Consider the following 26,426-nt stretch of genomic DNA (forward strand, 5'->3'; position numbering starts at 1 on the left):
GGCTGGTAAAATTATTTTTTAATAAAAGGATTATGGTTGATTTGAATTAAAAAAATAAATAAATAAGACAAAAACAAATACGATGATTCTTAAACTCTCACAAAACACGAAAACATTACGAATTGTGACTTCTCGCGATAACCAATGGCCAACTGTTGAACGGCTATCCAAAATGGTCACCAATAAACAATAACTAAGCGCTTCTGCTTGTTCACTTGAACCAAGAGAGGTTGGTCCATGGCCCCCAAAGACGTTGAAATCACTGCGCACCACCATAGCGTTCTGTTGCCAATAGTGGGGACAGCGACACGAGAGAGCAAGCGGGTTGCGTTAGAGTGCGATCCATCTCAGACTATTTGGTGGCAACTTACAGAACTTTGTGCTAATTGATTCCATAGGAATGTTGGCCGCACCCTGCAGCATGCATTCTCATGGTTGAGAATTAATCCATTCGTGACATATAAGGTGTCTCTCCACACTACCAAGGGTTAGGAGTATCGTTTTTATATTCAATTGTTAAATCTAGTGAGATGATTTTGAAAATTAAATCAAACTTGCCAATTCTGGTAGGCAGCAGCATCTATTATCGATGCCACATTCCGACAGATGTATATATGTCTTGCCCACTTGAAATCACGACATTCTTTCATAATTATTCTTTACTTAATTTGATGCTTAGACTCAAATTTTCTTTTTGTATTTTGATAAAATGAGCAAGTCTAAACATTCTTTTGATAAGATGAGCAAGTCTAAACATTGTAAAATGAGTGTGCTTCAACTCTTGTCCCACCCATTTCTATAGGCTTTTAGAGAGTTACTCGCATAGCATTATATTAAATCTCCTGCTATACATTAGACATCGTAACCCTTACATTCCATGTTAAAATTTAGTGACAATATTATTAGTTTCTTCACTTTTAAATTTGGATATACTTTTAAGATAGTGTTTATTAAAATGAACGAGATAAAGTTGTAACAAAATAAGATTAGAATGTTTTTCGGATCAAGATATAGAATGATTAAGATAAGGTTGAAAAATATTCCAAGATTTTTATCATACTGTATGTTAATTTTTTTGGAATGCATTAGAGGATATATTTTCTTATCTATAAGATTCAAGATAACTTTATCTAAATGGGAGGAAGGGATAAATTATTTAAACAATTTCAGATAAGAAATCATGTAACTTATTTTCTAAATATTACTAGATAAATTTAACAAATATAATGAAAAATACTTTTATCTGAAATACTTTCTATATTATACTTTTTTTCAATACATATCTTAATTAACAAACACTACTTTAATGAAACAAGAAACTTAATTAGTGAAAAATAATCTAATTTAATTATGAGATATAAACTAAATATTTAAAGAGTTAAGACTCAATTTTTCGTGATAAAAAATATCCATTTTAAGAGAAAAAATAATAAATATCTTCCCTTATGGTATGTACTCCATTATGGTCTTGGCAATAAAGTTGTGCCCAAGGCCATTCAGATTCGGCCTAGTATTGGGAATTTTGGTCGGCCTTTCCACTTAGTGCATCCCCAACTAGGTTTGTCCTACCCATGTCGTACTCAAATCATTGAATTCCACTAGAAATAATGACCCTTTTAGTTGTTTGGATCCAAGCATTTTCCGGTGGAGAAATTGCTGACACAAGCATTCAGTTTTCACCACAAACTAAACTATGATCCCAATAACAGTGCCCCCAAGTTTTGTGATATTCCAACACAACAATCATCCCCATTTCCAACATTAATTGTATATCATTAAATTCTCACTTTTTATGTGCCTTGGATGCCTTCGGACATTACTACCTTTCTCCTTCAGTGTTCGTCAAAGTTTTAGCCATGTCTGAGCAATCCTTCACGAATCTTTAGTAGTAATTTGCTAAGACAAAAAGTGAGTTAAAACTAGAAATGGTATCTGAAGGAAACAGAGCTAATTAAGTATCTACTAACCGAAAAGGAAAAAACTAGAGATCTAACCTAGGGCTCGCCTGATTTCCAGTTGAAGGCGAACTGAAAGGAAGTTGGATGATGGATTCTATTTATCAGTATCATGATGATTTGGCCCCACGCAGAGAGAGAGAGAGAGTAATTACCACAATCGATGACGGAGTGGTTGGGGAGGCTGGAACGGGACAATTTCGTGACGGTTCCTTCTCGGCGGAGATGGTGGACGACAGGCTCTGCGACTGACGTAGAAAGCAGATGGGGACAAGAGAGCGCACAGATCCCCGATTTCCGAGCGCAACGGAATGCACCGATCAAAACAAAAAGCGACAAATCGCAAATGGAGACAGCGAAGAACCGCTCTGCTCATCGTGATTTCAATCTGGCAGTGTTTGTTAGTGTATATTCCAAGGCGGTGCGCCTAAAATCTTCGTTCGTGATCGCTTCTGATGATTTGGTTATATTATACGTCTGTGTATCTTCTAAACTTGATCTTTGCTGGTTTGGTTTCTGATTTTCTATTGCGTTGGAGATTTTAGGCACGTCTGATAGAGTTTTTATAAACTTTTATTTTCACGTTTAACTTTCCTTTAAGTTTTTGTTTTCATTTTAAAGTTAAAAGAGTTGAATATGTTATTTGATAATTATGTTTTATCTTTTTTTTATTACTTTTCCATCTACCCTTTTGACCCAACCATCTAGAGATATCGATATATAATTGAGTGGTATTTATAAACTATGTCGTAAAAGGATTAATAAAATTTTTGTTCAAAGTCTACAATATCATTGATTGAATTCATCTCTCTTATTATTTTTAGAGTGAATTGTTATGTTGTTTGCGTCGAATAATATAACGTTTGTCCAACGTAAGCAAACTCAGAGGAAGATATAAGCTCAATTTCTCTTTGCATGTTCGTGTCAAATAACATAAAATTTGTTCTCAAATTGAGGAGAGAGATATGGGACCCACACACTCTTTCCTCTTACGAGTTCATGTCGGACAATATAATAAGTATCTAATTTTTATATGTAATTTATTCATGATCAAATCCTAACACCGGGTAATTGTCACTTGTGGCCCTTTGACCACTTTTCGGCCACATTGACCATTGATAGTGATTAATAAAAGAGAAGCAAGGGAAAAGAAAATGATATCGAGGCAAATAATGAACACAATTTTATCTTGCATGAAAACAAAAAATAAAAAACAAGAGGCCTGTCAAACCAAACGGGCGTTAGCAAGTTGCTGGCATTTTCAAGTTTTTGCTTCTATCAATCCCTTTTGTTACACCAAATACAGGTGAAGGAAAGGTACAGTTGTACTGCTTGTGTCGCTGTTTTGCTGTGCTTTTAGTTGCACTACGAATCCAGTCTTTCACAATCTTTCCCGGGAAATTTGAGGCAAATGGAAGTGGAAAACAATAGTCAAATAATTACTCAAAATTGACTACAAGTAATGAAAAAGTGACAAAAGTGGTGTCAACACCACCAGCAAAGCAAGCACTCCTTCATGGCTGGGGTCCCTTGACATGGCTCATGGCTGCAGGCTCCAAAAGCCAACTTAATTACCCACTAGAGCTCGCCTTTCAGTTTATAATTAGGAGAGGAAATTAATTAATCAGACGGATCAGACTTATAGGGGTTATGGTTGACTTGTTTAATCACTTAACTCTGTTGATCTAATGATTATGGATGACTTCAATATATTGGATACTGATTAGGATATTGTGGGTGGACAAGAAGGCGACAGAAATGGGATTCCATTCATTCATCCTTTCTAACGCCCCACTCTGTTTTTATTTGGTAAATATTTATGAAGTAAAAAAAAAAAAAAAAACTATATTTCTTCTAGCATAATACCAAAGCCATGTTTCTTGAAACAATGGGTTAAGTATTCACTTCAAGAGGCTTTCTCAATTGCTTCGATTTTTCTTTATTCTTACAACAACACCACTTGATATTGTGTGGGATTCTCTAAAATATTTGTTTTAGATGGTGGTTGAAAGCTCAATACCTTTGTGTCATCATCAAATATGAATTCTAGGCAATCCAACGAAGAAGTCTGGTGAGGTTTACCCTAAAGGGGTTCCTTATGTTCAAGTCAATCATGGAGAGAGAAAGGTATTGAAGTGCAGATGGGGAATAGGGGATGCTTATCAAAATGAGCAGTTAAAGAGTGAGGTGTGAGTAAAATAAGCACAAACAACGAAGGGAAAAGCGCAAAATAAGCACTAAAAGAATATTTAACTCTCTTGGGGGTGAACTGAGCCCAGGCAGGGTTCAATATAATTCTAGCCAATGTTTGAACGTTCGACTTGGACAGCCTATCCATGTTCGGATTCAACACTTGAAAATTATAAATAGGATTCTTAATTTATCCATTTATTTCATATAAAAATAATTCGAGTTTATTGTTTTCTACATTTTTTCTTTAATATATTTTGATAATCCTCTATTACTTTCAAATACAAGAGATTCTAATCTTTTTTCTTCAATGAAAAAGAGTATAATCAAGTTTGATTTTGTTCGGCTCTCACGGCATAAGTCGAGCGATTGGATAAGTAATATATCAATATTAATTCAGTAGATTGCGAGTTCAATCCTCATTCTGTGCAAAACCTAAAGGCCCAACCTACGATTTATTTCTCCTATCATAATTGACGGCACGAGCACTGGGGGCCGCGCAAGAACGACTATCCCAAGTTTGATTTTATCCAACAAAATTTGTATTGTGCTATACTGCTAATTTTTTAAAGAAATATTTTATCTTGAGAGATATATATCCATTGATCCTTTAGCACTATTAAGGGTGCTGAATCTGTCTTTAAATAGATTTGGTTCAGCGGACTTCATTTCAATCTAGTTCTATATTCTTTTTTAAATTTATTTTCACTATAAAATTACATTTCGTTTTATTGTTAATGCGAATATTTTTCTAGTCAAATTTAGATTTGTAACAACATCTAATTAAAATTAATTTAATTGCGAGACGAGTTGAGATTAGTTTAGTGTATTAAAATAAGATGAGTTTAATCAAACGAGGTGAGTTAAATTAAATTATAAAAAAATATTTGATAAATTAGTTAAGTTGAGTTTCAAAAGTTAATATTTGATAAATATTTGAATTAAGATATCAAAATAACTAAAAAGTACATATAATTAATCATGAATATATTATATATAGAAATTGTAGCAGGGGCTATACATAGCAAAGACAGTAGATATATCTATATATCTATATCTGTTATGTTTGCTTGCGTCTTTAATTATATCTTTGTGTTAGTTTATCATTATTAGATATACATATTAAATAATTTAAAGATTCATAATATTATATTTAAAGATAATTTATCAATTTTTACTTCATTTGTGCTGGGTTATTATTATTAAAAATACATATTGAATAATTTAAAAATGTATAATATTATATTTAAATATATTTATTAATTTTGACCTTTAATATTATATATAACTTTAAGGGTGCGTTTGATAGAGTTGAAAAATGAGAATGGAATTTCAATTCTATAGACTTCTAATTCTCACCCCAACTCCTAAGAATTTCAATTTTTTGATTTCAAAGAATATATTCACTTTTTGAACTAAAATATAATTCGAATTTCATGGAATTGAAAGGCTATTTGATAAAATTTCTTAAAATTTAGATAAAAAATGAATTTCATCCTCATTTTTCATGTTTATCAAACGCACCCTAATTGTCTAGCTATGAAAGACAAATTTATTGTAATTCGTTGAGGATGGAATCTGGCATAAGGTTCAAACAAGGAACCAATGGTGTTAAAAATTTACAAAAATAATTATCTGTATAAAAAAAAGTAAACCCTTAATAGTTTTGATTTGAAATTAATTAAGTGATAATAATGATGAATCAGTAGCCACGTAAACAGGGTCAATTTAAGAATATTTGTATCTCTAAGCAAAAGTTATTTTGATAGCTCTTTAATAATATAAATAAGTAAAACAATGTGAAGAGTTTACAAATAAGTCATATAAATTAAAAAGTCACTAGAGTTATTTTTTTAATGCCCAAATTAGTACGGATTCCTAAGAAGAAATTTTCGTCGTCTAAATAATCATTTTATTAAATTATTCTCCCAAAATAATGCCATTTTTTGTCTTTTGTTCCATTGTGTTATTGAATTACACTTCACTATTCTTTGTCTGACCTTAAAAAATAATCTGTGACTTGGGAGTTGGGGGCTTCATTGTTTAAATGACATCTCACTATTTATTACTCAATATTAAAAAATAATTTGTGGACTTGAAAAGTTAGGAGACCTTATTGTTTAAATATAATAACAAAATAAACAGAATATAGATTCGAACAAAAAAATATCATAGAATAGAATTTCAAATGATATGAGATCTTATTTTTTTGGGGCGTTACGCATAAGTCTTAGTGGCCTATGGACCTGTTTGTTGTAACTTAAAAATTATAACTTTTAGCTTCTAGTTTCAAAAAAGTGAGTATGTAGTGTTTGTTTTAGCTTTTAAAATTTTACTTTATAACTTCTACTAATTTTTAGAAGGGATAGAAGTTAGTTTTTTCAAAACTGGGGTACCCTAACTTCTGCAACACTGTAACCTCACATTTCATTTGATTGCTACTCTCACTTGTCTCCCCCCCCCCCCCCCTTTTTTTTTGGTTTATTATATTTTGTTGGTTTTCTTCGATCTCTTCTGTTTTCTATAGTTCTAGTTGTTGTCCTGAATGTTAATGCTTATTCATCTATTGTTGTTGGGGGTACATATTGATGTTATTTTCTAATTTAATGTTAATCGTTCTAGGTTTTTAATTTACACTCTATATTCAAATTTGATTTTGTTTGGCTGGGTTTTTGGATCGAAGGATTAAGTTTGACCTATGTCTTGAGGATCTGAATTGTTTATTCGTAATGATATTATTAATCATATATGATAATGATATCTTGATATTTCAAGTCTAAGTTCAAAGCAAGGATCTTAATATTTAAAAGTTTTAGAAGATTCAAAATCTACGAATAAAAAAAAAATAGTTCCTATAAATGGGTAATAAATATGTATTATTATAGGTAATAACCCATCTAAAAACTTAAATTATTACGTAGAAAGTGGATAATTTGTCATCCATATTTCCAAGTTCTATTGGACAGGTATGCGTAAAATGGCAACGTTTTGGCTACAGGATATGATTGTTGGGGGTTTCATTATTTAAATGACATCTCACTATTTATTACTTAATATTAAAAAATAATTCATGGACTTGAAAAGTTAAGAGATCTTATTGTTTAAATATAATAACAAGATTCGAACAAAAAAATATCATAGAATAGAATTTCAAAGGATAGGAGACCTTATTTTTTTGGGACATTAGGCATAAGTTTTAGTGGCCTATGCCTTCAAGTAACATATAAATGACAAGAAATAAATATAATTACGGTTATATTAGTATCGATATTATAGAAAAATATGAATTTTAAAATTAATTAATAATAAGTAAGAATTTGTGTTTGTTAAAAAATAAGATATTTTAAATAAAAATTTATTAAATATGCTGCTGATTATTGATTTCTTCCTTTTTCACCCCATTTAATTTCAATAATAATTAATTTATTCCTTTGTCACCCCTCTCGTTCATTCAATCCAAGCAAGAGAAACGGTTTTCACTGTATCCTTTCACTTCCCTCAATCAATCACACGCCGAGGGAACTATATAAATTGGCATCCTCTTTGTTCCTCTCTTCCATGATCCTGTCCAACTGGTTATTAATTTCCCATGTTTTTCACCTTAGATTTCGTGACTGGCTTGTCTTTTTGCACCATCATTCTATTTAATTGAATTTTAAGTGGACAATGATTGTACCTTAGACACAGCGCATTGATAGATGATACATAAAAGAGAATAGAAATAACAAAAAATAAAGAATAATACTACACGGACGAACGCGGCGACGCACAAGTTGACAAACCTGTTTAAATTACAATTTAACCCTCTATCTAAAATTACAAATTTAACCCTCAACTCTCACCATCTCTTTTGCTGTCAGCTCCCACTCTCTCACTTTCACTCCCTCTCTCTCTCTCTCTCTCTCAAAACCACTTTCACTTTCCTTCATCCAAAACCACTTTCACTTTCACTCCCTCTATCTCTCAAAACCATCATCTCATAAACTCACTTTATCTCTCCCCCATTCTCTCTCTCAAACCCAGTTGCAGCAGTGTCTCCCTCCTCATTTTTCTCAAACCCACTCTATCTCTCTCTCAATCTCTCTCAAACTCAGTCGCAGTGTCTCCCTCTCCCCCCCCCCCCCACCTTGTCTCAAAACCACTCTATCTCTCCCTCATTCTCTCTCTCAAACACCTGCGAGTTGTAGTGTCCCCCCTCCCAACACACAGCTCTTGCATTGTCGTCGCCCAAGGATGACCCTTCCATCGTCGCCCGCCGTCGACCCCTCGTGTTGCTCGAACTGCCATCGTCAGACCCCATCGCGGCTGTAAAAACAATGTTTATATATACATTTATAAATATTTTTAATTTTTTATATATGCATTTATATACATTAATATATTTTCTTTCTTTTTTTTGCTATTGGTTTTCTTGCTTCTGTTGTTTCTTTACGGTGATTTAACTGTTGAAATGAAAATTAAAAACTATAATTTATTTTGAATTATGAAAGAACATAATTTATTTTGATTGTATATTTAACACTTGTGTAAAAAATATTAGTTGTGTTATTTTCGCTTATTTCATCTATTATTAATTTTTCTTCAATTCGAGGGTATTAATTAAATTACTTAATTTAAATTATTTACTTGTAAAATTATAAAATTTGTGTAAAATAAGTGTAAAATAAGATTAATATTTTACTTAAATCAGATTGGAGTAAAATTACTTGGTAAAATTTTGGAGTAGTGTAAACCAGTGTAAAATAAGATTGGTAAAATTATAACTTGGTAAAATTACTTAAATCAATGTAAAATAAGATTGGAGTAAAATTAATATTTTTAAGATCAAATCTAATATAATTAGATATATTTTTTATTATTTTACAATTAAATATAATAATAATTTTTTTATTTTGCAATCAGATGTAACAACAACAATCTTGATAGTTGTCATTAAAAATGTTAATATTAATATATATATATATAATATGATCACACAAGTAATTAAATAATTTATTTTCTCATTTAAAATCACTTTAAATACCAATTTATTGCAACAGTATCAATTATATCTTAAAATCATCTCCTCTTTTATATTAAAATTACATTTATTAAATAAAAAAAAAAAACATAACAGAGAGTGGGTGAAGTTTGGACGGTTCGACCAGCGCAGTTGCGGGGAAGAACGACAGTGGCGACGCCATCCTTGGGTGACGGTGATGGGAGCAGCGGTGGCGCGTTCCTCCCTCAAGGCCGAGGATGAGAGAGAGAGGGTGAAGTTTGGGCAGCAGTTGTTCGCGATGACGGGTGGGGGCGAGAAGGTGCGAGAGGCGGTGTGGGGGGCGGGCGACGGTGGTCAATGGCCAGTGGGGGACGGCGACGATGATAGCGATGGCGGGTGGTGTTTGTGGTGTTGGCAGGGGAGACGGCCTGTGCAAGCAAGGGGGCGACAGCGAGCGGTGTTGGCAGAGGAGACGACGGTGGCGCCATCTTTGGGCGACGGCGATACGAGCAGCGGTGGCAGGGTTGATGGCGACGGAGGTGCGAGAGCGGTGTGGGGGGCGGACGCTGCACCCGCAGGGTTGGGTTTGGGGGGGGCGATTTTGAGAGAGAGAGTGGGGGAGAGACAGAGTCAGAGGATGGTTTTGAGAGAGAAAGAGGATTTGAAAATGGGTTTGAAAATAGGCGGGTAAATATAAAATTTACTCAAATTAAAATTGAGATTATCGCGAGATTTTGACACTAAAATCTCGCGATCACTTGGGTTTGTCAACTCGTGCGTCAAGTTGTAAGTTCGTGTAGCATTATCCAAAAATAAAACATTAGTACGATCAGTAACTCTTGACGTGTCCTTAATCATTTTCTTCTTCTTTATTCTTTAATTTATGCTCTCGCACTAATGCTCTTACTTTAGTTTTTAAGGAAAAAAAAAAGAGTAGAATTCAACAAGAATAAAGCCACGGTTGAACTTGAAAATTGGGAAAAAGATGAAAAAGCAAAGAAAGGCATGTAGAAAGAAATTAAGACAAAAGAAACAGCCTTTTACGATTCATCTAATGCATAAATTCCTTTTTTAAAATGAATTATATTATAAGTGCATCATTGTGTAAATTTTAAATTATATAATATATCATAAATAAAAAAAATATCTTTCGAGTCTCATCATCACGCCTCATAGTCTTGGACCAGAGGCATTTTAGTCGTGTGCTTCACCGTTTTACACCACCTCAATGCCTCACTTCACCGTTTTGGATGAGGGGTATTTTAGATATTTTAACATCATTATGTAGTTGAAATTGTATATAATGATGTACTAATAATATTTTTTAAATTATTTATATTTATATGATACTTTAGGCAACAGCTAATTAAGAATCATCCTCTCTCTCGTATTTAATATGGTTTATGAATTTAGGAGATCAACTGAGCTAATTGAGGAAGGTAAGTATGCAGGAAGTGGTTCTTTGGATTGGTAAGTTAGTATATGTCTAGCCATCAGATGAAATTATTATTTTAATTATATTCTATTTTTAGTTCCATGTATCTAAGAAAATATTTGTCTTGTATGTTCCTTTCGGTTCAACGAGATTGGTAGGACTAGCTATAACAACAGTGGAATGTCATGGTCCGACGATCTTCGCGATAGGGTAGCAGGCACCTGTAAGCACTCTGACGCTCAGACGCTTAAGTTAGGGAAAATTTAAAATCTTAGAGTGTTGATAAGGTTTAGAAAAAATATATCTTGCTTTGTGATCAGCCCGACTTATATAAAGATGAAGGTATCTTGCATTTGGCCGGTCGTCGTGGGAGGATAGAGAGTCAAGATGTACAAGAGTGATAGGGAGGATCATTCTCGAAGATCCTGAATTCGATGAAAATTACAAATTAATAAGGATCAGCGTGCGATTTGTTTAAGGTTAATAAAACCAGTTACTAACACAAAAATCAATATTGTTCGAGCTTTTGGACTAAAATCTGGCATGGAGGCCGAGCTAAGTGCCAAGTAGCGGGCCGGGATAAGTGCCTATGCGGATCGATCCAACGAATTAGTACGGTCCAATATATTTAATATTAATTAATGCAAATGTATATAGTTTAAAAAAGTTAGGTAGATAAATATAAACAAAAGAAAATATTAAATAAGAGAGAGAAGGTGAAGGTGGGAACTACTAGGGTGTAGTTGCATGTTGGGTATTGCAGTGAAATTTTATTAATTTGGTAGGATGTACTTTTGGGGGAATAATTGTAGTACAAAAATGATTTTTATTTCAGAGCAACTGGAGTGTGATCTTATGTGTATTCCACTATGTATTCTTTCTTCCTAACTGATATTCCAGAGAGAGAGAGAGAGAGAGAGAGCATTATTCTCAGAAAAATGTTGCCAAGTGATACCCATTTAAATAATAAGAGATTAAAAATAAAAGAATATTTAAGAACATTTATTTTATGTTTAAGTAATAAAAAGGTACATGGGACTACAATATCTTCCGGATTTTCTTATATATTCTTTTTGAGTGAAGCGCTTTCTGTCACATTTGGTCTTGGATTCATTCTCCTCTTCTTCTTAATTAAGGCTCCATTCAAGCCTCTCTTCAAACCAGGGGCTTCCAATTACCTCAATAACCGCTCTCTGCCTTACATATACAGTGAGCTTCTCTAAATGCTTCAACCTCAATCCTTCCTTCTTCTATTGCTTGATTTCGTTTCTGTATTCTCTCTCTCTCTCTCTCTCTCTGTGGCCGCGTCCAGGAGTGTGAATTTGTGTTTGATTTTGTTCTGGATTGGCTGTTCATCTAGTAATTAATCCTTCTTGTTTTGTTGTTTATTACTGTAATCTTTTATACTTTTGGAGATTAACTGTTTCGATTTCTACGTACGGTGTAGCGGCTAATCTCATCCTCTCTCTGCACGTATTTACGTACCGCAGAAAAGAATGGGCGGCGATGAGGAGAACAAGGCTAGCAGAAAGTTCCAGAAAAGCTACTTCGAGGTGCTCGGTTTGTGCTGCACATCGGAGGTTCCTTTGATAGAGAAGATTCTGAAGCCTCTGGACGGAGTTAAGGATGTCACCGTCATCGTCCCAACAAGAACCGTGATCGTTGTTCATGACAGTCTCGCCATTTCTCAGCTTCAAATCGGTACGTAAGCAGCCCGGAATTCCTTTTTCTTCACACACATTCCTTATTTCTTCCTTTTCGTGACGATATTGATAATCTCCTTAATTAGTTACGCCAAATTGAGATATGAAAAGAGCGGTTATCAATCGCATCGATCGATCTGGTTTTTGGCCAGCGGCACAAGTTTCGTTTTCGTCTTGAAACGAACGGAATTTTTTCTTAATCTGCGAGCCTGTTGCGTTAAAGGTCGATGATCCTCGGCCTCGGGCCAACGTGGCTTACATGACCTTTGTTAGTTTGCCGTATATGTTGCCTCCAAACAAAATTGATGACATTGAGAGAGATGGGAGCACTTGCGTTATATGTGTGTGTGTGTATATAAATATATATACCTAAATTACTTGTATAGACCCCTATAGTTTGAGTGATTTTTAAGAATACTTCCTGATATTTTAATTTTTTGGCATTAAAAGTCCTATTTTATCCTTGACGACTATAAATTTGTAGTCACTATTTTTTATGTCTGCATTAAGTAAATTTTAAGTGTATAAAATATCTCACAAATTATATACTCGAAAAAAGTCAACTAAAAAGTTGATGGGTTGAAACTTCTGCAGAAATTTGATCCTTAATAAATTATATAGAGAAAATACTTTATGATTAAGGTAAATCTTGTTGGCTACTATTGATTTTTTCTCTCATCTCATTTTGTCAACTTATAAGTTAATAATATTTTTTACAGAATTATTCTAAATTTCATCTTTTCAATATTTACATAACGAGAAAATATTTAGTATTAGCAATCATATTATATTATTGTGTTAATACTGATACTAATATGATATCACAATTTAATAATAACTTGACATGTGTTTATGATCTAGTGAAAATTTTAAAATTCTAAATTCAAAATGAAATTTATCTTCATTAACTACATGCATTAAAATAATAAACACATGGAGGTTATCATTAAATTGTCATACCAAATCAACAAGATAACATGATATTGTCATTATATATTGAATAATTTTTGCACATGAATGTGGATGTGAATACTGAATAACGCATTATAAACTAAGTTCAATAATAGTGTTATCCTTTAATTTAATAAAGAATGATCATTATTGTAAAAAAAGGATAATTACTTATAATGTCAAATCAAAATTATAAGTGATTCATGAAAATGACTCCAACTTATAAAGGGTATATGAATTTATTTTTTAAATACATGAAAAATAATTATAAATGTTCACATTAAAAAACATACAAAGGTTTGAGGCCATAACCTCATAATTATCTTTTTTATCAATAGTATTGAGATCCCAAAGTTATAACTTTATATTGTATATTAATTAGGTAAACTTACAATGTAATGGTTCAAAAATAGCACACACCAAATATTCACACAAAAATTTATATATAGACTTATTCTATACATAGGAATCCTTTGGCACTAGTTTTAACCCTCTATATGTATGTATATAATCTCTGAGGATGATAGATAATCAGTCAAATACTATACAAAAGACAATACAGCTCAAATTTAAGATCTATATATAATCCTTATTCCAATTTAACTCTACTAGACTACCAATGTGGGGCGTGATATATGCATAAGGTAAGGTGCTCCATATTGTTTGTGCTTGAAAGAAATACAAAGTTAAAAAGGAAATTTTGGCCTCACTTGGAGATCGCTAAGCGATTTGTTGAAGTTATCAATTGATCATGATTTACACTTTAAAAGGTAAAGAGTAACACACATTTATGTATATACTTACAAGGTGTGAAGATTCCTATATTACTATTCTTGATGTCCGAACATAGAATTTATGTGACATAGCTCAAGGATTACGTCCAGTGGATGCTAACTTTATGAGATGCAGTTCTAATTGTGTACGAAAGAAAAATTTTATATTTTTTGATTTATTATGTGTGGAATTTTGCAACTCTCCGATAATGTGATTTAATTCCTTAGATGATGGAACTGTTTCGTCTCATTTTTTCTTCTCCTACAATTCGTTATGCACTTTTTAGAGTTCTATACTAAGATATTTTTATTACGATGAAAATTTTTGTCATTAAATTTTTATTTTATTTTTTTAAAAAAAAATTAATTTTTTTTGTAGTTTCAAATGTGTCATTGAACTGTGTAAAATTATTTATTTAAACACTTGACCATCAAGTCTACAAGTGATATACATGTGTGTTGACGTGTCCTTAAACTGTGTAAAATCACTAACGTAGCAATTTTTCGACGTCTCCTCAACTCCTTCTCTTTCTCTCTCCGATGGCATCTTCTTAGCCCTCTCTTTCTTTAGTGTCTCCTCAACTCTCTTTCTCTTCAACTACATCTTCTCCATCTATGTCTCTTCTGTCTCTCTAACATCTCCTCCAACTGCGTCTCCTATAACATCTCATATTTGTCTTTGACGTATCCTCAACTTCCTCTTTATCTCTAGCTGTGTCGCCTTAGATCTAACGATGTCTTCAGTCTCCCCCTCTCTATCTGACTACGTTTACTCAGCTGAGTCAGCTCCATCTCTCTCTCGAGCATCTTCTCAACACCTTCTCTCTCTCTGGTTACATCTCCTTTAGTGTTTTCTACGTCTTCTCTGATTGCGTGTCCTCTTAGCTTAGATCCGATGGTGTCTCCGATCTTCCTTTTTTTATTCAACTACGTCTTCTTAGCTCTCTCCGACATCTCCTCAACTCCCTTTATTTTTTCACAGTCACTTGATTTTGGGGATAAGAAAGAATATGATTATTCACAATCAGCCATGTGTAAAGTTCAAGCATTTTTGGCTTTGGCTTCTCCTCTTTCCTTTTCCTTTTTAGATCCTTCTCTGCTTTTAATTGTTCTAGTTGCCTAAGTAAGAGTTCTATAACTTCACCTGATAAAAAAAGTAAGCTAAGAAGACACCAATAGAAAGAGAGAGAGTGGGATCTAAGAAGACACCATCGAAGAGAAAGATGGAGCTGAGGAGATGCCAAAAAGAAAGAGAGAGATAAGACATAGTTGGAGAAAGAAGAAGTTGAAGAAACATCAGAGAGAGAAAAGGAAGCTAAGGAGATGTTACCGAAGAGAGAGAAAGGTGAAGTTGAGGAGACATTGGAGAAAGAGAAAGAAAGCTGATGAGATGACAACAAACTATCACGTCAGTGCGAGTGTTTATTATTTATTAACCAAATATTTATATAAGTGATTTTACATGATTCAATGACACATTTAAAATTATAAAAAAATTAAAATATAAAAAAATATGCTTTTTTGCTTTTTTATTACCCATTTAATTAAATAGCTTCAATCACAACTTGTAGCCAGAGAATTTATCATTCATTTTTGAAAAAGATGATCATGATTAAATATAAAGAGAGTACCGGACGAGTTTATTTTGCCTTTCGAGTTGGGGAATTACCAAAGTCGAAGTGGAAACGTAAACTAGGGATTGGTTTTGATTGTAACAAATCATAATGATTGAAAAAACGTGGCCATGTTTGATTTGCAACTAATAAGATGAGCGCATCTTTAATACGTTGTGGATGGATCCCTTTTCTAAAGTCTCTTTTTCTTGTGCTTTAAATTTCACTTTATGATAATTGGGTTTAAAGTATAACTAGTTTATCTCTTTCTTTTAACTGTGCTCTTTGTTGATGTCATTGATTATCTTTTTTCATTTATGGTTTTTTTTTTTTTTTCATTTTTTGCAGTGAAGGCGCTGAATCAAGCTCGGCTAGAAGCAAACATTAGAGTGTACGGAGAGGGCAATTATCAGAAAAGATGGCCAAGCCCGTATGCAGTTGCTTGTGGTATATTTCTTCTATTGTCATTCCTCAAATACGTGTACCCTCCTCTCCGATGGCTGGCTCTTGGATCGGTTGTTATTGGTATTTGTCCAATTTTTCTCAAGGGATTAGCTGCAATCCGGAGTCGAACCCTTGACGCTAACATTCTAGTTCTAATTGCAGGTAATCTATATGCATATATATTAAGCAGTAATTAAGAATGATAAATAGTTACATGAACACAATTAAAAAATAACAGGAGAGTAATGGCTTTAGGTTTAGGTTGAATGGGTTTGAATCAGCACGAAGTTAGTCGTGTCTTGTTTAGGTTGAAATTGACCAGCTTAACCTGTGTAACTAATATTAAAAAAATTAAATAATTAAAAATAGCCACCCTTTGTGGGGGCAATTATTATATTACATTTCTAATGTAATTGTTAATGTATTTATAATTCTTTATGTTAAATTATGTATTTAATTAAACATATACTTGGAATTAATAGCTTTTCTTTTTCATAAATAAATTACTAAACATGTTAATCGTGTCGTAATTTATTCAACAAGTTAATCATATTGTTGGATGGTATAAAATTGTGTGATTTATTTATTAAATGAGTTAAAATGTCATGTCGAATTATGCAAATTATTAATATGTCGTGTTCGAGTTTATATATTTGATATGTTTAATTAATTATGTCATAATCAACTTAAGCTTTTTTTTTATATATATATTTATGAGTTTTACAGCACATGAACACAAATTGCCATGGCTTCGTAAATTTGTTAATTATCTTATTTATTAATTATCACATTATTTAGGTAGCTCACTTGATTGCATTAGCTAACAGTTTTACAATGACAGTAAATTAGTCATATAAAGCTTCAATCTTGTTTTGTTTCTTTTAACAATTTATGAAGGTCTATAATAGAGTTATAAAAGATTACTAGCTAACCATATCACATAATTGGAAAAAAAAAAAAAAAAATCATATCCAAAATTAGCTGGGAGCTCAACTGCTTGACCACCACCAATTCTGCCTTGTATGGCTTAAAGTGATGTGCAATTAATGCTTTTAATTGAGAGTTTCTCGAATATAATCACTTAATAATTCCTAAATTTTGAAAGAAAAATAAATGTTGTTATGATTTTGAATTGAAAACAAACATCAACGTAAACGAACATATAATTTAATATGAAAAACTCAAATTATAAAAAATTACCAGTTGAAAAAATAATATATTACTATGATGATTTTAGTGTAATAATAGTGACATAGCTGCAATAATTTTTAAGTATTAGATATCTATTTATAAATCTATTACTCATTTATAGATGTATACAAAAAATAATTTAAATAAATTTATATTCTAATTAGAAGATGAGACAAGAAAATAAATATTCAATTAAAATATAGTTTCAATATAGTTAATTCTGAAATTCTAATTACAGTCAAATTAGAATTGAAGAACACAATTATAACAAATGCAATACCTAGGCACTTGGAATTGTATTAATCATGTTGTCTCAGATCTGAATGAGTCACATACAATTCATATCTAAGAATGTGCTCAAGCTCTGATGGAAATTAAAACTTGCCATAAGTCATTAAGTACGTAATATATCTTTTGGTATAAGGAACAATATGCAAGTGTCTTGTTTCTTCCTTCTGTTGTGCTTATGGGTTGGCTCTGCGTTTTGGCGATCTGTTAAAGTGTTATAGAAGATCAAAAATGGACAACATCACTTGTCTATCAAGAAATGATCATAATTCACAGGTCGTTTCTTAAATTAGCTGTTATTCCATTGGTTGGATAATTATTAGCCCGAGCAAACATCTTGAAAGCTCCACAGCATACTCAGAAAATTTTAACTTAACTCCAACCTTATCAAATACCTGCGAATAAGCCAATGATGTAGCTGTCTAACGGCAAGACAGAGGCCCTGAAACCTTTAGATCCTTGGTTAGAATTCTGCCCATTTGCAGGATTTAAACAAGTGAATAAGTAGTATGATATGAACAAATAAGACTGCCTAGCTGCATGTTTGATGAATAAGTAGTATGATGTTTCATGGAGCAACAGTTGTTCTACATGCGCGTTGGTATTATTCATACCACTAATTACATATAATTGTTGATCTGTAAATCCAAGTATGCACTCAAAATCCATGTCCCTTTGTCTAGATGTTCTCTTAAAGCTTTATGACAGAAACTATTACATTGAAACTAACTCAAAAAGAAAGATACAAAAAAGTTAAGTGGAAGTAATCCCAATTACATTTTTCTATTTGGTGCCACCAATTGCTGACATAGTGAACATGAAATTGTGCAGTCATAGGTTCAATTGCCCTGCATGATTACTGGGAAGCTGGCTCAATTGTCTTCTTATTTACAATTGCTCAATGGCTGGAGTCAAGGGCGAGTCATAAGGTTTGCCAACAACATGCTTTCTCCCTCTCTTGTATTTGTTTATATCTGTGTGTGAAAAAGTGTGAATATTGTTCCTAAATTTTTTCAAGGAGGTTAAGCTGTGATGAACATACACGACTACATTTAACAATATGAAAATCAGTTTTCCAATGTTTGGTAGAATAGAATTTTATCTGGAGGAAACTATGATAATGATAGTGTGCTTTTGAAATGACATACAACATTCTGATAAGATGATAACTTGACTAGATTCATGAAATATACTGCTCCTTGTTTCTCAGTTTCCATGTAACATAACCATTACACATCCTAATTAATGACAGAAACATTTCATACATAGGCCACTGCTGTCATGTCATCATTGATGAACATGGTTCCTCAAAAGGCTGTGTTTGCTGAAACTGGGGAAGAAGTTGATGCTGATCAAGTCAAGGTGAATACCGTCCTTGCTGTTAAGGCTGGTGAAATTATACCCATTGACGGAATTGTTGTACAAGGCAAATGTGACGTAGATGAGAAAGCATTAACAGGTGAATCTTTTCCTGTTCCCAAACAAAATGAGTCAACTGTTTGGGCTGGTACAATTAATCTAAACGGTAAGACTTCTCCTTTTCACTGTCCTCCTATGTTTATACATAAAATCCTTCAGGGAGCATTGAAGAGATGGGCATATCTGATTATCATTCTCATCTTGCATTAGGTTATATTAACGTTAAAACTACTGCTCTATCCGATGACTGTGTGGTGGCTAGAATGGCAAAGCTTGTAGAAGAAGCCCAAAGCAACAAATCAAGAATTCAAAGATTCATAGACAGATGTGCAAAGTTTTACACGCCAGGTTGGTGCGTTTTGAAACAATTATTTGGGACAGAAAAAGGAAGAATCTTATTGAAGAAACAACAGCAAGTGATAATAATGGTTGTTATGATTATTTCAAGAATTTTAAATCTTTCAATCCCCCAAATAATCCTTTTTCTACTTTCAAAGAATGGGTATATTTGAAGTCAAAGGTGGAACATTCTTAATTGCAAGATTGATAAATCCTTTATTTTTAGTTCTTTATGTTCGTTCCCAATCATCTTTTACCTTTATTACCTGCCTACTGCTTTCTAACGTTTCATCTTCGATTAAATTCAAATATCTTTTGTCTGACTTGTATTTTTTCTCTTGGAACTTAATGTGTGGCAGCCATTGTGGCCATATCAGTTAGTTTGGCAGTGGTTCCGGCAATCTTAAGAGTTCACAATCAAAATCATTGGTTTCACTTGGCATTGGTTATTCTGGTAAGTGCATGTCCATGTGCACTTATCCTCTCAACACCAGTTGCCACTTTCTGTGCACTTTCAAAAGCTGCAACATCTGGGCTCTTAATCAAAGGGGGAGAGTATCTTGAAACTCTCTCTAAAGTAAAGATCGTCGCTTTTGACAAGACAGGGACAATAACCAGGGGAGAATTTGTGGTCACAGACTTCCAATCTCTGTCAGATGATGTTAGGCTGGACAAAATGCTTTACTGGTTAGTCCATCTAACATCAATTTTCACTGCATAATTGGATACAATTTAAGGGAACCAGTATTGGAAGTTATAAAAACATGTATGGATCATGTTCTGATGTTCTCTGAATTAATTTTTAGAATCTCTCCAGCTAGTGTTTTTGTCATGTCATGCCTGCCCCCCAAAAAAGGAGTGGTTGAGCCACTCAAACCAAATATCGCATAATCATAAAAAGAAAGTCATCTTCTACATCCTACTTGAGGTTGCAATTAACTGGATACTGAAAATCCAACTTATCAAAATCTTGAAGGGTTTCAAGCATTGAGAGTAAGTCAAGTCATCCAATGGCAGCTGCACTTGTGGACTATGGACGGTCACTTTCTGTTGAACCGAAGTCTGAAAGTGTAGAAGAATTTGAAAACTTTCCAGGAGAAGGCATACATGGGAAAATCGATGGGAAAGATGTCTATGTTGGAAATAGAAAGATTGCTCTTCGAGCTGGGTGTCCAACAGGTAATTATCTTCGGGATTGCTACTCTGGGGGCTATATTGGGTTTGTGTTTTTCTTATATTCAATATGGTAAATTTTACTGTTTAAAATTTCAGTTCCAAGGTTAGATGTTAACAACTCTAGGGGAGGGACGTCCATTGGTTACATATTCTTGGGAGCCGCTCCTGCTGGAATTTTTAGTCTCTCAGACGCCTGTCGCACTGGGGTCAAGGAGGCTGTTGACGAGCTCAAGTCAATGGGAATTAAAACTGCTATGCTTACCGGAGACAGTCTCCAAGCAGCCAAAGATACACAACATCAGGTAAAAATTCTCTCATAATTTGTACCCATAACTATACGACCCAAAAAAATATTTACTGTAAATAAATATATCATATGTGACACATTATGCGAGTTACATCAAGTCTAATAGGGCTAGTATGCATATATGATATAATGATCAAACCTTGCAAGACTCGGGCATTTAAATATTGTATATTTGTGCAATGGATTCAATCATAACTTGTTCTGCCCATGTTGGCCATACAAAAAAATTGACACTCAATTTGAGGTTAAAGATCAAGACGTGTCTTATTACAAAGCTATTGGATCCTATGTGCAGCTAGATGGTGCTGTGGAGGTAGTTCATGCGGAACTCCTTCCTGAAGACAAGTCAAGAATCATAAAAGACCTTAAAAAAGAAGCACCAACAGCCATGGTTGGTGATGGCCTAAATGATGCCCCTGCCTTAGCTATAGCTGATATTGGCATCTCCATGGGCATTTCAGGCTCTGCGCTTGCAACTGAGACAGGGCAAATAATTCTAATGTCAAATGACATTAGAAAGATCCCAGAGGTCATCAGACTCGCAAGAAGAACCCGTAGGAAAGTCATTGAGAACGTGATCGTATCAATCTTCACCAAGGCTGCCATACTTGGGTTGGCATTCGCTGGCTATCCCCTTGTCTGGGCTGCAGTGCTTGCTGATGTTGGGACATGCTTGGTTGTGATCTTTAACAGCATGTTGCTTCTCCGTGGAAAGCAGAAGCATGCATCAAAGTGTTGCAGCTATTCCGCTGCAGCACACGTTCACAAACAAGGAAGCAACTCCCCAAGTAATTGCACTCACTCATTTCACAGCCACCAGCATGCTTGTGATCCAGACACTAGATCCCTGCCAATGGCCAAGCCTCGGAGCTGCTGCTCCCGGAAAGGTGCTTCAAATTGTCACTCAGAACATGTCCACAAACAACGAAGCAACTCTCCGAGTAGTTGCACTCACTTGTCTCATAGCCGCTGGTATGCTTGTGATTCAGGCTGTAATTCCCAACCAATGACCAAGCCTCAGGGCTGCTGTTCCCGGAAATCTGCTCCAAATTGTCAATCTGCATTGAACCCGGCTGAAGAACATGGCTCCTGCACACATCATGCTCTGCAGGAACAAGAGGCAAATCTCTGGGATCTTGAAAGGTGTGACTTAGCCGCTCAACTATCAGGATCAAGTAGACCACACAAGCATGGTTGTTCAGGCCATTCCCCTCCAAACTCTTGTCCAGAGAACAAAGGCACAAACTTTCTTCAAAGGCACAGCAACCATTGCAAAACACCTCATGCTCCGGCACCTTCATGTAGCAGCAGTATGGGAAGCCATCTGAGTCTCACTTCTCCGCCAGACAACTGCCAGAACGCGGCAAGGACTAAAGGCGACTGCCACTTGAGCCGTTGCAAGCATAGCCACCGGGCTATTGTTGGTGAAGAAACAGGCAGTGTTGCAGAAGACAGCCGAGTTCACGGCGAATGCAAGAGCCTCAGGGCACACAATTGCTCACCAAGCATCAATAAAGACATTGCAGCTACGCAGGCTTGTCTGCATTTGGAGAAGAGGCAAACTGGTGGGTGCTGCAACAGCTTCAGGAAGGAATGTTGTGGCAAGAGTGGTGCAAATTTTGGAGCTGCTACTCTTGGAGGTGGCTTATCAGAAATTGTCATTGAGTAGTTCAGAAATGGCTGATCAGCTCGTCTTCTCAACTGCTGCTAGGACATTTTGGTGCAAATGTTGTTGTTCGGTCTATATATATATATATATTTAAGAGTAACTTATTAACAATCAGTGTTGATGAATGAATCAATTATTCTACAAGAAGTACATTTGAGCTTTGATTATGTCGCCAAGACAATTATAATTAGAGAGTGAGACTTGCGTAGCTAGTAATTATGGTATGATTTTTTATTTGCGATTAAGAAAGCTACAGATGAGATTATGTATGCAGACAACCATTCTCCAATCTCTATATAATGGGGCACCTTTTGCAAACTGTTGGAAAATATAATGGAAGCTCTTATATCATGTTATTAGTAAAAACATGGCTTTGATCATGGTAAATTTAAGGTGGGGCGGGGCATTCTGGGACATGTGCAACACAATCAATTTTAAAAAAAATTCTTTAACATGTGACTTGAGTTAATTAAATTCATGAGTGAAGGGGATAAACTAGTTTTCATAGAGGTTTAAGATAGACACTAGCCATTACAATATACTAATAAGGTTTTCTCAATAAATTTATCTTTCTTTATAAGTTGTCTAATATCAATAAATTGTATTATATTGAATGTAAAAAAATTGTGAAAGTCTCTTACAAACAAAGCACGCACATGAGACTAAAAACCTTTGAAGAAGAATAAAAAAAGTCATTTGTAATTTGCAAAAATGGGAAAGTTACATAAACATAGATGTGTAGTTTGGTATGATATTCATTTTTAATTAATACCTTATTTACTGAATCTCTCTCTCTCTCTCTCTCTCTCTCTCTCTCTCTCTTCCATTTTCTACAAACCTTAATGCCTTAATGTACTGAATCTTTGTCTCCATTTTTGGGTAAGACCCAAATAATCCCTATTGGTTGTTTTCTCTGATTTGGGTACTTATTGGGTTTGACATTGTGGGGTTTACTTTCGGTTTGAGAGGTCCCTGGTTGCTTGCTTTCTGATAGTTTGAGCACGTGATTTAATTAGATTTTGAGATGAATTCTATGATGTTTAAGGTATGGTTAGTTTTGACCCTCGGGGGGGAAAATTCCTAGTCTCCCCTGTCTTATTTAAATTTTAATGTTATTATTTCTTGAAATATAAAATGTTAAAGTATATTTAATTATAAAGTTAAATTTTAAAAAAATTATGTTTTGTATCTAAATGATTCTACCATAAAATTTTCTTTTTCTTCTTCTTCCTTATTATTGGTTCACAACAAAATATCATGCTTACTTATCTACCCTATATGTCACGACCCAAAATCCGGGGCTGTGACCGACACCATCCCCTAAGAAGTCACAAGCTCCAACAAGGAATAGTAAGACTTACAATACACATAATCCTTCAAACATTTAAACATCTCATATGCATTACAAAATAATTGCAATTCCTTTAACTGATATTGAAGTGTCCATCGGGCTATAAATCCATTACATACTTACAATATTCAAAATTTACCAATTCATATACGAAGTAAACATTTAAACCTCCATATTCTCAATCTCATGAAATGAGATGTATGTGTTGTAGTCGGAGCGTGACTAAAGTAAATGAAGTCGAATCGTTTACCACGACTCATACTGTCAAAAGTAATGCCAACCTACAAATCTGAAATATTGAGAGATAAGCCTGACACTGGCTTAGTGAAAAGTAAAAAGCATTATAATGAGGGAAATGTAGAATCAATGCAACAATGTAGATCATCATGCCATAATATTTCAAGTAATACATAATACCGAATGAGAGATGATGAACAATATGCACATTGGGAATAAGCTATTTAGAACCAAAATTCACATATATCGTTTCCTTGGTGCGGACTATCTCAACGCCACCAAGATTCACTTCAGCGGACTATCTCACGCCGGATATAAACAATGATGACGAACTATCTCAACGCACATCCAGGGTGAACTATCTCACATCCTAACACATATGTGGTGCACCAACGGCTAACTCTTATTGTAGTTAGCGATACAGAGTTCTAACTGTTACTCCATTTAACACACATTTCATACCAACATTTGGTATTATCAATGCCACATATAATAAATCACATATAGGTGTCCCTATCCACAAGCCACATTAACAGAAATGCAATCAATCACAGGTGTCAATATGTGCAAAACAAATCATATGGATTCAAATTTCCCCATATACAATTCACAACGAAGTCATGAATAGTATATATAGAATACTAAAATGATGAAAGGCATGAATGTAACAAATACCACCATAATACAATTTACTCATTCACAGTATTATAGAAGATGCAGAATCCCCTTAAACGCCTCTCAATTGAGGCGCGTCAAAATCACCTAACCAAATTATCAATTCACATAAAGAGTTCAAATAAATATAAAATTTAAATCTCATAGGATTTGGACTAATCCAAATGCTGCCACAACGACCCCAAAACCCCAAAAATAACATAACCTAACCAGCTACACTACCATTGTTGCCATCCATTTCTGGTCATTGTCAGCCGAATATCCCAACGATCAGAACATACCATTAGAAGCACCTAGCAATGGAGGTTAATATATACAAAAATAAGCCAGATCTAACGACTAGATTTTCGTAGATCTGGTTTTTAAATTTGTAGCTAGATTAAAAAAATAAGCTATTTGACGTCGCCAGCCACATTTTACGGCGATCCGAAACCATCATTCAACTCCTTTACCCTCATAAACCAACATACCCAAAAATCATCAAGATCTAACGATTAGATCTTCGTAGATCTAACTTTTAATTTTTGGCCAGATTTACAACGTCGCCGCCGGCCATTACGACCGACATTTTTCGGCGATCCGATGTAGCCACCCAACACCCTTACCCCCATTGACTAACATATTCAAAAACCAGCAAGATGTAACGGCTAGATCTTTATAGATCTAAATTTAAAGTCTAGGCCAACCCAACTCACATATATATACATACATAAATCACGATTTTTGCTAAAAAAAATAGGGTTGATGAAGCTAAAGAACTTACCTTCTTGTAGATCGGGGTTACTTCCACGGTGAAAGTGTAGTCGGATTTAGGATCTAACGGTTAGATAGCCCAAAATCGATTGAGAGATAGAGATAGAGCTTGTTGAACAACAGAGAAGAAGATGGGAGGGACTGTTTTAGGAGCTCTAGGACTTTTATATAACCTTATGGGCTTGATTTGTCTTCTTGGATCTTCTCAAAATAAGACCCAAAAGTTGGGCCTTACACTATATAGTTTTCAAAATGACATTTGTTAATACATCATATGTTAGGTCATCACATTTTAAGAGAGTGAAATTATATTAAATAAGAAATGTTTGAAATTGAACCCCTCTACCCTATAAGTTGAAAAGAGAGAGAGAGAGATATAGAAAAGTTAATTGTGGATGAAATAAGATAACTATCGAAAAAGAGAAAAGAAATATTAGAGTGGTCATCGAAAAGTTTTCATTAAATTTCTAGGGTGATCGAGAGTGGCAAAATGATAAAAAAATAAAATAATCATTTTAGATATAAGGGTAAATAGATAGGGAAATATAATTAACTTATCAACGTTAAAGAGATATATGTTAATTTTAAAAATATAATAATAATCAGTGTAATTTAATTAAACTTTAAGAGTTATTTATGAACTTTCCCTTTATGATGTACTATTTAGTTTTAAATTTTGTTCCATTTTAATTTTTTTAAGATTATAATTTAACTTATTTTGTTGTATATTGCATATCTAAATAAGTAAAATATTCAAAAAAAATTGTAGATAATTAATTAAATTTATAAAACATAAATCAATCTTTATTTCTATAATTTTATAAAATATTGATAATAGTATATATTATCTATTTTATTATATAAACAAACATGACATCTTAGTGTTCCAAAATCTTATCAATAAAATAAATTCATAAAATGTCCTCAATATATATTTTTAAAAATAAAAACTCTATAATTAAGATTTAAATTTATG

At 33.8% G+C, this 26,426-nt stretch overlaps 1 protein-coding gene across 5 annotated transcripts; it reads left to right on the forward strand.

Moving 5' to 3' along the window:
• Positions 1–11,623: 11,623 nt before the first annotated feature.
• Positions 11,624–22,601, forward strand: LOC127806765 (putative inactive cadmium/zinc-transporting ATPase HMA3). Of its 5 annotated transcripts, none has more exons than XM_052344261.1 (10): positions 11,624–11,770; positions 12,052–12,262; positions 15,950–16,207; positions 18,356–18,453; positions 18,794–19,049; positions 19,154–19,291; positions 19,642–19,969; positions 20,259–20,461; positions 20,555–20,760; positions 21,061–22,601. In XM_052344261.1, exons 2-10 carry the CDS (start codon positions 12,058–12,060, stop codon positions 22,432–22,434), a joined length of 3,066 nt encoding a protein of 1,021 aa, XP_052200221.1. In that variant the 5' UTR covers positions 11,624–11,770; positions 12,052–12,057; the 3' UTR covers positions 22,435–22,601. The 5 variants fall into 5 exon arrangements, with proteins under 5 accessions (XP_052200221.1, XP_052200222.1, XP_052200220.1 ...); XM_052344262.1 differs by having other exon boundaries at positions 11,655–11,770; positions 12,009–12,262; XM_052344260.1 differs by lacking the exon at positions 11,624–11,770 and adding an exon at positions 11,777–11,920.
• The last annotated feature ends 3,825 nt before the right edge of the window (positions 22,602–26,426 follow it).

The sequence above is a fragment of the Diospyros lotus genome, chromosome 7 (assembly GCF_014633365.1).
Source record: "Diospyros lotus cultivar Yz01 chromosome 7, ASM1463336v1, whole genome shotgun sequence".
NCBI classification, from domain to species: domain Eukaryota; kingdom Viridiplantae; phylum Streptophyta; class Magnoliopsida; order Ericales; family Ebenaceae; genus Diospyros; species Diospyros lotus.

Bases quoted from the DNA above. Each gene is read 5' to 3' on its own strand.
- LOC127806765 (XM_052344261.1), top strand. From the start codon at position 12,058: ATGGGCGGCGATGAGGAGAACAAGGCTAGCAGAAAGTTCCAGAAAAGC. The intron at 12,263-15,949 runs GTACGTAAGCAG...CATTTTTTGCAG, and splicing joins CATTTCTCAGCTTCAAATCG to TGAAGGCGCTGAATCAAGCT. The intron at 20,761-21,060 runs GTAAAAATTCTC...TCCTATGTGCAG, and splicing joins CCAAAGATACACAACATCAG to CTAGATGGTGCTGTGGAGGT.